The 14,209-nt window shown below is 42.9% G+C and overlaps 1 protein-coding gene across 1 annotated transcript; it reads right to left on the reverse strand.

Moving 5' to 3' along the window:
• Positions 1–12,678: 12,678 nt before the first annotated feature.
• LOC130042631 (olfactory receptor 4C15-like) lies at positions 12,679–13,614 on the reverse strand. The gene has a single exon (XM_056134776.1). It carries the CDS (start codon positions 13,612–13,614, stop codon positions 12,679–12,681), a length of 936 nt encoding a protein of 311 aa, XP_055990751.1.
• Between the last annotated feature and the right edge of the window lie 595 nt (positions 13,615–14,209).

A 14,209-nucleotide genomic window follows, 5' to 3' on the forward strand; every position in this document is an offset into this window, starting at 1 on the left:
TCTTACTTTTGTACATGGTGTTAGGCAGAGTTCTGAGCCTATTTTTTTTCATGTAGCCGTCCAGTGATGCCAACAAAATTTATTAAAGAGGCTTTCTTTACTCCACTTCACATTACTTGCACCTTTATCAAAGATTAGATGATCATATGATTGAGGGGAGATGTCAGTGTATTCAACCCTGTTCCATTGGTCTGCAGTTCTGCCTTTGTGCCAGTACCATGCTGTTTTAATTATTACTGCTTTGTAGTACAGTTTGAAGTTCGGGAGGTTGATTCCTCCCATATTCTTTTTCCCAAGAATTGCTTTAGCTATTCATGGGGGCTTATTGTTCCATATAAATTTCAGGAGTGTTTGCTCCATTTCTTTGAAGAATGTTATGGGTATCCTTATAGGGATTGCATTGAATTTATACAATGCTTTCGGTAGTATTGCCATTTTGACAATGTTAAGTCTCCCGACCCATGAGCAGGGGATATCTTTCCATTTCCTCATGTCCTCTTTTATTTCCTGAAGTAGCGTTTTGTAGTTTTCTTTGTACAGGTCCTTTACTTCCTTAGTTAAGCTGATTCCTAGGTACTTGATTTTCTGGGGCACAATTGTGAACGCGATTGTTTTTTTCATGTTGCTTTCTTCTCTCTCACTGTTTGTGTATAGGAAAGCCATGGACTTTTGGGTATTGATTTTATAACCTGCAACTTTACTATACGAGTCTATTGTTTCTAGGAGTTTTTTGGTGGAGGTTATTGGGTTCTATAAGTAGAGTATCATATCATCTGCAAATAGTGAGAGCTTGATTACTTCCTTTCCTACCTGAATGCCTTTAATATATATTTTTTTTTTTGCCTAATCACTATTGCAAGTACTTCCAGTACTATATTGAACAGCAGTGGAGAGAGTGGGCATCCCTGTCTCGTCCCTGATCTTAGAGGGAAGGCTCTCAGTTTTTCCCCTTTGAGGAGGATGCTTGCTGTAGGCTTGTGGTAGATGGCTTTAATTATGTTGAGGAAGGTCCCCTCTATACTCATTTTGGCTAGGGTTTTCATCATAAAGGGGTGCTGGATCTTGTCAAATGCTTTCTCTGCATCTATTGATATAATCATATGCTTTTTATCTTTTCTTTTGTTGATATGATGAATTATGTTGATTGATTTCTGAATGTTAAACCATCCTTGCATCCCTGGGATGAATCCTACTTGGTCATGGTGTATGATCTTTTTGATGAGTAGTTGGATTTTATTTGCTAGTAGTTTGTTGAGGATCTTTGCATCTGTGTTCATCAGGGATATCGGCCTGTAATTCTCTTTCATTGTGGTATCTCTGTCTGCTTTTGGTATCAGTATGATATTTGCTTCGTAGAAACTGTTCGGAAGTGTTTTTGATATTTCAATTTCGTGGAAAAGCTTAAAGAGCATTGGGAGTAAGTCCTCTTTAAAGATTTGGAAGAATTCACTAGTGAATCCATCCGGGCCAGGACTTTTGTGCTTGGGGAGACTTTTTATTACCATTTCAATTTCCTTGAAGGTGATAGGTCTGTTCAGGTATTCCAGGTCTTCTTGGTTCAGCCTTGGGAGTCTGTAGGAGTCTAGGAATTTATCCATTTCCTCGAGGTTTTGATGTTCCGTGGCATAAAGCTTCTCAAAGTACTCCCTGAGGATCCTCTGAATTTCTGTAGTTTCTGTTGTAATGACCCCCTTTTCATTTCTGATTCGGTTTATTAGGGTTTTCTTTCTCCCTTTCTTTGTGAGTTTTGCTAGAGGCTTATCGATCTTATTAATTTTCTCAAAGAACCAGCTCTTGGTTTCATTGAGCTTTCGGATTGTTTTTTGGGTTTCCATCTCGTTAATCTCTGCTCTGAGTTTTATTATTTCCTTTCTCCTGTTCGAGTTGTGCTTCTTTTTTTGGTCCTTCTCCAAGTTCTTAAGCTGTGAGGTTATGTTACTTATGTGTGCTCGCTCCTCCTTCCTGAGGAATGCTTGTAGAGCTATAAACTTTCCTCTTAACACAGCTTTTGCTGTGTCCCATAAGTTTTGGTAACTCGTGTTCTCATTTTCATTCGTTTCTAGGAATCTTTTGATTTCCTCTTTGATTTCCTGTCTAATCCACTCGTTGTTCAATAGTGCACTGTTTAATTTCCAGGTGTTTGATTTAGTTTTCTGGTTTTGTGTGTGATTTACTTCTAATTTCAGCGCTTTATGGTCTGAGAAGATTGTTGATACAATGTCTATCTTCTTAATTTTATGGAGGCATGTTTTGTGACTCAGCATGTGGTCTATCTTGGAGAATGTTCCATGTACGCTTGAGAAGAATGTGTATTCAGCTTTTTGTGGATGAAATGTCCTGTATATATCTACTAAGTCTCTTTCTTCCATTGTTTACATCAAATGAAGTATGTCCTTGCTAAGTTTGAGTCTGGTTGATCTATCAAGAGGTGACAAAGCAGTGTTGAAGTCTCCCACTAGTATTGTGTTGCTATTGATGTCTTTTTCCAAATCTATGAGTAGTTGTTTTAAGTACTTCTCTGGTCTCTCATTAGGTGCATATACATTTATTATTGTAAGTTCTTCCTGTTGTACAGATCCTTTGATCAATAAGAAATGGCCTTCACTGTCTCTTATGACCTTCCTCACTCTGAAATCGATGTGGTCTGATATAAGGATGGCTACCCCAGCTTTTTTATGGGAGCTGTTTGCCTGTAGGATTGTTTTCCAGCCTTTGACTCTGAGTCTGTGTTTGCTTTGACTATTTAGATGCGTTTGTTGCAGGCAGCAGAATGTTGGGTTCAATTTTCAAATCCATCCTGCCACTCTATGTCTTTTATTTGGTGCATTTAGCCCATTGACATTGAGAGAGATTATTGTTATGGGATTTTGTCCCATTGTTCTGTTAAAATTTGGTGTATTTGAGGGGCCTTTCTTGCCTTAAAGTAGTCCATGTAGTTGTTCTTGTAACCATGGTTTTGAGTCTATGAAGTTCCTGAGCTGTTGTTTGTCTGTGAAACTGTGTGTTGTTCCTTCTATTATGAATGAGAGTCTTGCTGGGAAAAGTATTTTTGGGGAGGCATTTATTTCATTGAGTTTTTTCACTATGTCCCACCACCGTTTTCGGGCCCTGAGGGTTTCATCAGAAAAATCAGCTGTGAATTTTAAGGATGCTCCTTTGTAAGAGATTTCTTTCTTCGATCTTGCTGCTTTCAGAATTTTGCCTCTGTCTAAGGTTTTGGTCATTTTGATCAGAATGTGTCTTGGGGTATTTTTATTCGGATTTCTTCTAGCTGGTACCCTTCCGGCCTCCTGAATGTGGTCACAAGTTTTCTTCAGCTCTGGAAACGTTGTAGCAATGATGTCTTTGACAGTTTATTCTTCATCAAGGTTTTCTTCCTGTACCTCTGGGACTCCAATAATTCTTATGTTACCCCTCTTGGCTTCATCACGATCTTCTCTTGCCATCTGTTCCCGAATTGTGAGTCTCTTTTCCATTTTCTGCTCTTTTCTGGAGAGTCTCTGAACTTCATCTTCGAGCTCACTGATTCTGTTCTCAGCAGCTGTTACTCTGCTGCTGAGGCCTTCCACTGAGCTTTTCAATTCGCCTACGAGATTTTTCAGGTCTGACATTTCTGATTGCATTTTCCTCATTTCTGCCTTCAGATCCTCTTGTCTTCTATTGGCATTGGTTTCCATTGTTTCTTTTAATTCCCTAAGAATCCTAAGTAGCTCCCTTCTGAATTCCTTGTCAGAGAGGTTGTCTAACACTACAGTACTGTTGGTGTCATCCGGGCTAGACTCTTCAATATGAAAGTTTGGTAGGCTTTTGCATTGCTTTACCATTGTGAGAGGATGCACCTCCATGAATGCATGAGGAACGCCAAGAGAGAGATAGCCAGAAAAAATCGTCTATCTTCAAAAACTCTTGAGCTAATTCGCCAGCGTAATTTGGCACATGCCTCAGGAAACCGTAAGCTAACGTCCGAGCTCGCAAAGCAGTGCAGAGATGCGATCAAGGAAGACCTCATAGAGAGAAGAGCAGAAGTACTGGTAGATGCAGCAGAAGCCGGGAAAAGTATTTGTAACGCCCGCCTGTCGTTCACCAACTATAAGGCCAAGACGACTGCCCTCCGACATCCTGATGGATCCATCACATCCTCCAGAATGGCAATGGACAAGATTATCCATGACTTCTACTCAAATCTCTTCGATAGTCATGTCCACTTGCCGACATACCAAATTCCACAGGATGGATATGTCGTTCCCAACGTTCTCCCTCTGAAATCTGATACGCCATTTCGTTGGTAAAGAAAGAAACAGCACCTGGACCAGACAAGGTCAGACCTGAACACCTGAAGAACCTGCCATCAATACTCATCAATACACTGGCTCGGCTCTTCACATGCTTCCTGTCTGAATGCAAGGTTCCGTCCCAATGGAAAACCAGCAGGACCGTACTACTGTTCAAGAAGGGAGACATCCATGACATTGGCAACTATCGCCCGATCTGCCTATTGTCTGTCATCTACAAGTTGTTCACTCGAGTCATCCTAAATAGGATTGGCAGAACACTAGATGAAGGACAACCATGCGAGCAAGCCGGGTTCCGCAAAGGAGTCAGCACCATCGACCATATCCAAATGATAACCAAGCTCATTGAGGATTCTCGGGAGTTCAAGATGCCGCTCTATTTAAAGTTCATTAATTTAAAGAAGGCCTTTGATTCTGTTGAGATGGAAGCGGTCATTGAAGCCCTAGCCAATCAGGGCATTCAAGCCCAATACATCAGGATCCTCCGTGAGCTGTATTGCGGATTCACTACCAGGATCTCACCATTCTACAAAGAACTGATAGTTGATGTCAAGAGAGGGGTGCGGCAGGGTGATACCATTTCACCGAAACTCTTCAGTGCCACCCTCGAGAACATCGTGCGATGACTGGAATGGGAAGGAATGGGAGTTAAGATAGATGGTCGGCAACTACACCACCTCTGCTTTGCTGATGACATTGTTTTAATAACATCAAACATCAGCCAAGTGACACAAATGCTGGCCGACTTTGACCGTGAGTGTGGAAAGGTAGGACTACAGCTGAATCTTACGAAGACAATATTTATGAGAAACAGCCTTGTTCCTGACGCCCCATTCGCTCTCAGTGGAACGACCATCTCCAAATGCAACAGCTATGTGTACCTAGGTCGAGAGGTCAACATGACAAATGACCTGGCACCCGAACTGTGCAGGAGGAATAGAGCGGCTTGGAACACCTTCAAGAACATCGAAGAAATAGCTAAGAGGACGAAGAACCTCTAGCTCCAGGCACATCTCTTTGACTCCACTGTTCTTCCTGCATTAACATATGCCTCAGAGACCTGGGCCCTACGCAAACAAGATGAGAACGCTATTCAGGTCTCCCAAAGAAGAATAGAAAGAGCTATGCTTGGAATATCACGTTTCACTCAAATGAGAGAAAGCATCAGGAGTTCCGACTTCCATCAACGATCAAGAATCAGGGACGCTGTCTCCTTTTCCAAGGTGTCAAAAATCAGATGGGCTCTTCATGTAATGAGATTTAAAGACGACCGCTGGACTAGAGCTGTTACCGACTGGATTCCACGGGATGTCAAAAGACTGCGTGGCCGCCCACGTTCCAGATGGTCAGACTTCTTCGTCAATAACATGAACGATCGGTTTGAGGCCCTTCATGTTCCCAGAGCGAACAGATGCCATTGGGCTACACTAGCACGCAACAGGGACAAATGGAGACGTTACTGGTGCCCGCTCGAGCAAATCGACGACTAACGGGAAGTTAAGTGATTAAGTGATTAAGTGATTTTTACGGTGGTATGGTGCTGCCAGCAGGTCAATCTGTACCTGTGAGATGAGTGCATCAGCAACCTGATGGCAACATAAGACTTTCAGATACCCCAAAATTGCTACTGTGCCTTTGGCCAGACCCCAAAAACTTTGGGCATAGTTTACGAAGAAAGTATACAGCCAAAACTTAGGTATGTGGGAGACACACCCACAAACCACCTCGGGCTCAGCTATATAATTGGAGGCATGGCCTCTCTGGTTCCTGATCAAACTGCTTAACGGCCATGATCCCAGAGACTCAGAAACGAATCTCGGAACCCAAAGGCTTTTGGCAGAAATGCGTCCTATTCCTGCAGTAGGTTACTGGCGCTGGGCCACTCTAGGTGGGAATAGGATTCGTGCCTTGGCCTGTTCCCCTTGGTGGCCTGGTGACCACCATCCTCCAGGAGGCACTGGACAGTCAGGTTTGCAGTGATAAGACACAAAGGACTCACCACATGGGGGTGGAGCCGACTCTTTCTCTCCATCCCAATGAAACCCTGAGTCGCCACCTACAAACGGCCTCTCTGGCTCTTGATCACGCTGATTAATGACCATGATACTGGAGACTCAGAAACAAATCTTGAAACCCAGCGGCTTTTGGCAGAAATTCATCTGGACTGCATACGAGGTGGCCACTGGCTAAGAGCTTATTGGAAAGCCAGGTATGAGCTGGCAGTGACGGGCAACTGCAGTCTCATGGGAAGGGGGTTGGTACTGGCTCATCCTTCACACCCTACCGAGGTCACGAATTGCCCCCCACAAGAGGTTCTCTGGCACGGCCATAGCTCCAGAGGCAAAAGGACTTAATCCAGAGCCCAGAAGCTTGTGGCAGAAAAGTGAATGGATCATGCGTTAAACTATGGCGCCATGCCTCCCCAGGAAGGAAAGGGTGTTGCTCCCTTCCTCCTTTTTAACCCTTGGCAGCAAGGTGGCAGTGACGGGCAACTGCAGTCTCATGGGAAGGGGGTTGGTACTGGCTCATCCTTCACACCCTACCTTTTTCCAACCTGGAAGCAAGGTAGCTGCCACCTCAGAGCTTACTGGAAAGCCAGGTATGAACTGGTGGTGAAGGGGCAACTGCAGTCTCATGGGAAGGGGGATGGTACTGGCTTGTCCTTCATGCCCTTCTGAGGTCATGAGTTGCCCACCACAAACGGCTTTCTGCCCTGACCATGGCTCTAGAGGCAAAAGGACTTAGTCCAGAGCCCAACAGCTTGCAGAAGAAAAGTGAATGGATCATGCGTTAAACTATGGCGCCATGCCTCCCCAGGAGGGAAAGGGTGTTGCTCCCTTCCTCCTTTTTAACCCTTGGCAGCAAGGTGGCTGCTACCTCAGAGCTTATAGGAAAGCCAGGTATGAGCCGGCAGTGACGGGGCAACTGCAGTCTCATGGGAAGGGGGGAATTACCAGCACGTCCTTCATGCCCAACCAAGGTCAAAAGTTCCCCACCTTGTGCGGCTCTATGGCACGGCCATAACACCAGACACAGAGCAACCAATCTTGTAATAATCTGGCTCTTTGCAGAAATCCAAAATCGTGGACGCATGACATTATATGATTCTCATAACCAGGTATAAAAAACAAAATATTTCATAATGCATTTTCATAAATTCTGAATTTTAGGGGGGAAATTCTAAACAATAATGGTGCATCTTTTATTGAAATAATGAATGTAATCAATGTAGAAAAGAGTTAAGTAGAAATCATCTGCCTCAGAGGCATTTGGAGGGGTGGGAGGGGGGTATACTGGGGTTCTTGGTGGTGAAAAATGAGTACTGGTGAAGGGAAAGCTGTTTGATCATTGCATGACCGAGACTTAAACCTGAAAGCTTAGTAACTGTTCCCACAGTGATTCAATAAATAAATATAAAAAGAAAAAAATAAATTAAAATATTAAGGTGGAGTTCATGCCCAATTCAATCAGCCCATCATTGGCTGAATAAATAGCAGTACTCCTACAAAAAATAATTTTTAAGGATATTGACATTTCTTTGATATCTCAACAGACAATATCTGTTAGAAACCACATGATTTTCATGCACCAATAATTTTCATGCACACAGGAAAACAAGAAAAATTATAAAATAGACAAAGAATTTTGCATAGGGTTCATTGAGACAGACACCGAACATGGGAAACCAGTGGTCATCTTTGTCCATGGAATGTGGCTTAAAGTCCACCCATGACCACACTAAAGTTCCCGTTGCCAAAAGGAGATGGAATAGTGAGATAGAGGCTTATTGAGACCAAGCCTTGCCCAGGTGCACAATTGTTGGAGGCTGAGAAGAGGTACAAGCAGAGGTACCTCTGCAAATAACAGAGGTCATGAAAGCTGGAGGGAGTGACAGTCTAAGCTCGAAGTGGAGAAACAGTAGGCAATTTAGTATTTCTTAAATGTACAAACTCAGCATTTGTCCTTCTTCCTCACAGTGCAGAGTCCATACTGACAACTCTTGTAGGGACAAAAGAAAAACTGCAGGGAAGTATCAGTACATCTGATGTGGACCTTGCATTGAATTATATTTCACGACCACCTGTCTGAGGAGGAACTGTGCAGAAACCTGGACTGTAAACAGTGGTTCAAGTAATACCTAGGCCAGGCACCCAGAAAAATGCAGAGAGAAACAGTGAACTAAGTCCTAAAAACTACTCTGAAGTCAAGGAAATTTGATGCTGACACATACCTTTGTGTATCTAGCTGGTGCATGTATTCAAATGCAACTGAACTGTGGAAGAGTTTAATATGTGCCATTAAAAACAGTCATTCAGACTTTGGAACATTAGACTACTGATACTACCCAGGTCTTGCACTGCTATATAGTATGTGCAAGCACCTTCATAGACTTCATAGATGCCAGTCAGATTGAGTAACTGGGCACTCCAGTTTCCCAGCACAGTAGGTGCCCACACAACACAGCTGTGAGCCTCAACACTAGATGACAGACTTGGAAATGTGTCTAGCCTCCAGCTGAACCAGGAAACCTGTGACTGCAAATCCCTAGCAAGTGTACCAAGATTTATAGAGCTCACTCAACCTTAGCACAAAACTAACAACCCCATAATAATGGAGATAAGAGGGGCTGAAATGATAGCACAGCAGGGAGGTTATTTGACTTGCATGTGGCCCTACTGGGTTCAATTCCCAGCATCTAATATGGTTCTCCAAGCACTGCTAGGAGTAATTCCTGAGTATGGAGCCAGAAGTAACCCCTGTGCATTGCCAGGTATGGTACAGAAAGCAAAATAATAAAAAAGTGTATTAAGGACCTCAATATCAGACATAAATCCATAAGGTTCATAGAGCAAAATGTAGGCAGAACCTTCAATGATATTGAAGTTAAAGACATATTTAAGCATGAAACACCACTGACCAAGCAAGTGGAGACAAACATAAACAAATAGGACTACATCAAACTACGAAGCTTCTGCACTTCAAAAGAAACTGACCAAAAGACAGAGAGAGTCGAGATATGTGAAAGAACATTTACCCAATACCCAATACCCATCTGCTAAGGGATTAATATTCAGGATATACAAGAGTCTCCTGCTGTCCTCGCTGGGGCCCTTGGCGGGGAGTGGGTCGAGTTTTCCTCCCCGTCCCGAATAGGGCTCCAGCAGCCGAAGACCTCCAGAACCAGCCACCACCATGCTGAGACCACTCTCCGCACACATGAACGTACAGGCAGAGGAACAAATTCACGCGGGTCCCGGGGCTGAGATCTCCAAGCCTACTTGGATCGGGGCTGAGCATCCTCCACTCAGATCCTACAAATTCCAGTAGGCCGGGGTCACACCCACCAGCTGGCCCCCTGGCGTCGTGTAATCCCATCAACGGCCTAGACTCAGAGACTATAAAACCCAGCTCCAGGAAGAGAACAGCACAGAGTCTTCTGCCCCCATGCCTGGCTGTCCTCACCGGGGCCCCTTGGAGGGGAGCGGGTCGAGTTTTCCTCCCCGTCCCAGGCAGGGCTCTGGCAGCGGAAGACATCTTACCATCTCACTCCTACTTTGGACAAACCGGCAGGCTACTGAATGTAACCTGCCCACAAGGTAGATTCTGGCAAACTCCCCGTGGCGTACCAATATGCCAAATACCAGTAACAATGAAGGGTCTCATTCTCCTATCTCTGAAAGAGCCTTGAATATGGCACTGTTTTAAAAAGTCTCAGAGCTAAGATAAGGGAGACATTACTGGGGACTGCTCGAGGCAATTGACGAATAACAGGATGGCTGTGATTGTGATTCTGATACAAGACACTAGTAGAATTGTACAAGAAAACACCTCCAACCTCATCAAAAAAATGGGGAGAAGGAACAAACAGAAGCTTCCTCAAAAAAAAAATACTGATGGCCTAACGGCACATGAAAAAATGCTCCACATCACTGTTCATCACAGAGATGCAAATCAATGCAATAAGAACAAAAGCAATCAGTGTTGGTGTGGGTGTTGGAAGAAAGGGATGCTCTTTCACTGTTGGTGGGAATGTCAACTGGTTCAGCCTTTTTGGAAAACAATAAGGATATTCCTTCAAAAACTAGAAATTGAGCTTCCATATCACCTCACAATACCACCTCTGGAAATATATCCAAAGAGTGAAAAAAAGCACAGCAGAAATGTGATCTGTGCCTGTATGTTCATTGCAGCACTGTTCACAATAGTCAGAATCTGAGAACAACCCAAGTACTCGAAAACAGACAACTGGTTAAAGAAACTTTAGTACGTCTACACCCGGAAATACTATGCAGCAGTTAGGAAAGATGATGTCACAAAATTTGCTTATAAGTGAATGAACATGGGGAGTATCATGCAAATTGAAATGAGTCAGAAAGAGAGGGAGAGACATAGAATGATTGAACTCATTTGTGGAATATAAAATAACGTAATATGAGACTGACACCCAAGGACAAGGGCCAGGAATATTGCTCCATAGTTGGAAGCCTGCCTCATGAGCTTGAGGAGAAGACAGCTGGAAAAGAGAAGAGATCACTAAGTCAATTAAGGTTGGGAGATGTATGCTGAAAATAGATAAAGGACCACATAGTCTCTGTGATAGCCTCTCAGTATCTATATTGCAAACCAATGCCGAAAACAGAGAGATAGTATGGGGAGAAATTGTCTGCCATGGAGACAGGGGCAAAGTTAGATAGGAGGGTTAATACTGGGGAAATTGGTGGTAAAGAACATGCACTGGTAGAGGGATGGGTGTTTGATCATTGTATGACTTAAACTCAAACATGAAAGTTTTGTAACTGTATATCACGGTGATTCAATAAAAAATAAACAAGTAAAAATGAAATAAAATAAAACCACAACAAATAGGAGATACAATCTGACTCTGAATATTTCTGTGTAGCAGAAACTTACATCTGAACACATCATAGATAATGAGTAGGCCATCTTACAGGACACAGCAACAAAGAAGAAAATCGGCTGGAGGTCCCCACAGCTCCCGGAGAATGCTCTGGGCCCCAAACAGAGCTAATATCACCAGGAGGTCCCAGATGGGGTAGGTGCTGCCATCTCACCTTCTCCAGATGGAATCCCGGTGACCATGAGCTTCTACAAGCATGGTTCTGGCATGCAGGTACCAGGACATTTTTTTTTCCAAAACGCACGGCCACATAAGCAGCCGTGCGACATTTCCTTATATGTAAAGTGATCAATGGAAAGTAAATCATCCAACATTTCTCCCTGAAAATCAGGATTGAATGGTGGTGGGAAAATCTGAGCAAAAGATAATGCCCAACCAAAATGTATATGGACAGTGTATTTAACTATGGTGTTATGCCACCCTGGGAGGGGAAGGGTGTCTATCCCTCGCCTGTCCCCCTCTGTGGCGGCGACATGGTGTCCTGCAGTTTTTAGAGCCTGATGAACAGCTAGGTCTGAATGTTGGGAAAAATTCCAAATAACAGAGGTAGGTCTTTTGTCGTAAAATTGAATGTGATCAATGGGGGGGGGGGAGAGAGAGAGAAAGAGAGAGAGAGAGAGAGAGAGAGAGAGAGAGAGAGAGAGAGAGAGAGAGAGAGAAAGCAAAGTGAAAATCTGCCACACAGGTGGGAGGTGGGTGGGTGGGGTATACTTACTGGGTGGTGGAAAATGTGCACTGGTGATGGGACGGGTATTGATCATTGTATGACCGACCGAACTTGAACTGAAGGGCTTTGTTACTGTGCACAGGGTGATTCAACAATAACAACAAAAAAGATAATGAGTAAATAGACAGAGAGATAAAAATATGTAAAAATATCTCTATGGGCGTTCGCCTTACACGCGGCCGACCTGAGTTCGATTCCTCCGCCCCTCTCGGAGAGCCCGGCAAGCTACCGAGAGTATTCGATATGCCAGACACAGTAACAACAAAGTCTCCAATGGAGACGTTACTGGGCCCGCTCGAGCAAATCGACAATCAACGGGAGGGCCTTTACCTTACCTTACCTTATCTCTATGTATAAATTAAACTCATTCACATGGCTATAAAGCTCATCATTTACAGTTAATACAGAACATGCACAACTAAAATTAATGCATCTGCAAAGAAATTGGAAACGTGGTGCATGAAAAGGATAGTTTTGTAAGTCTCAGAACTCAAATGTTGCTTTATAATTCCAGTAAGAATTTTAAATGGCATTTCAAAAATATTTTATGCCTTAAAATCAATTGGCAACTTTTTGTAGAATACTTTAATTTTTTTTATTTTCTTTTTCTTTCTGTGTGTATATGGGGGGGGGGGGCAGACACATACCTGACAGTGCTGAGATTTTACTTCTCACTTTGTGCTCAGAGATCACTCTAATATAATATATTTATATTTACCTATTTTTCAAATATTAAGGCTTTATTTTTCAACAGAAACAATCATTAACCTACTGCACAGTCTGCTTATGGCATTTTTTACCTCCTTATTTCTTAAAGCATAAATCAAAGGATTGAGTAATGGAGTTAGGATAGTGCAGAATATCTCTACTATTTTGTCAAAGGAGAAAGAAACTGGAGGCCGTGCATACTCAAATATACATGGAATAAAGAACAAAACCACAACAGTAAAATGAGATCCACAGGTGGAGAGGGCTTTCCTTTTTCCTTCAGCGCTGTGGTTTCTCAGGGAGAATAAGATGACTGCATAGGACACAAGCAACATGGAGAAAATCAGGATGCAGAAGAATCCACTGTTGGCCACCACCATAATGGCAAAGGCATAAGTATCAGTGCAGGCAATCTTCAGGACTTGAAACAAGTCACACATAAAGTGATCAATGATATTGGTGCCACAGAAAGGGAGTTGAAAAGTAAAGAGAATTTGTATGATGGAATGCAGAAAGCCCCCTGCCCAGGCTACTACAATCAAAGTGCCACAGAGCCTTGAGTTCATGATAGAAGTGTAGTGCAGTGGTTTGCAGATGGCCACATACCTGTCATAGGCCATGGATGTGAGAACAATCACCTCTGCCCCTGAAAAGAAGTGTGCAGCAAAAATCTGCATCATACAACCTCCAAAGGAGATGGTTTTCTTCTCAGAGAGACAGTCTATGAGCATTTTGGGGGCAATACCTGAGATGAGGCATGCATCCAGCAGAGACAGAAAAACGAGGAAGAAGTACATTGGGGAGCCTAGGAGTGTTGGACTGCTGACGATTGCTGCCACAATCATCAGGTTGCCACAGATGGTGGCAATGTAGGCGAACAGAAATATAACAAATGCAATTTTTTGAACATCTGGATTCTGTGAAATTCCCAGAAGGACAAACTCAGTGATAAAGCTTTGGTTTTGCATGATTTTCCAGAAAACACACAGAGCTGCCACACTGACCTTCAATACCTGCAATAAAAATGACAAGGTTACATCAGATAAGTTTATTGTCATAGGAACTCACAAGTGTGTCCATCCATGTAGTGTTTTCTATTTTGTGCTACTTTGATTTTTGAAATCTGGAAAACAGAATGTTCTTAAAAACAATTGTGTGTGATCGGGGGAAATTCAATTACTAAGTCATAAAATAGTGCTAGATAGAAAGTTTTTCTTGAGGAACAAATCCAAATGTGATAGGGTTAGGAACCTATTTTGAGTTGACAGCCTGAATTACTTACTCATGGTTTTCTAGAGTAAGTTATTAAGAGAGACTTTAAAGCCATATATTAGTTCTTTGGAATCAGGACATCAGTTTACTTGTCATGTTGGCCTTGCCTTGTAATAATAGATTTACAGATGCAAGATATCCCTGATCAGAAGAATGTCTTATCCAAAAGCGGAAAAAGATTTTAGTGGCACATTATAATCACAGTTCTTCCCTAACATTTCCTGGATTAGCCTTGTGTGATAGGACCTTTAAGATAAATTAGCCTGGCTAATAAAAGGGAATCTCTATTAA

The sequence above is a fragment of the Sorex fumeus genome, unplaced genomic scaffold, assembly GCF_029834395.1.
Source record: "Sorex fumeus unplaced genomic scaffold, SorFum_2.1 ptg000007l, whole genome shotgun sequence".
NCBI lineage: Eukaryota > Metazoa > Chordata > Mammalia > Eulipotyphla > Soricidae > Sorex > Sorex fumeus.

Excerpts from the sequence above, each read along its gene's own strand:
- LOC130042631 (XM_056134776.1), bottom strand. The coding sequence starts at position 13,614 with ATGCAAAACCAAAGCTTTATCACTGAGTTTGTCCTTCTGGGAATTTCA.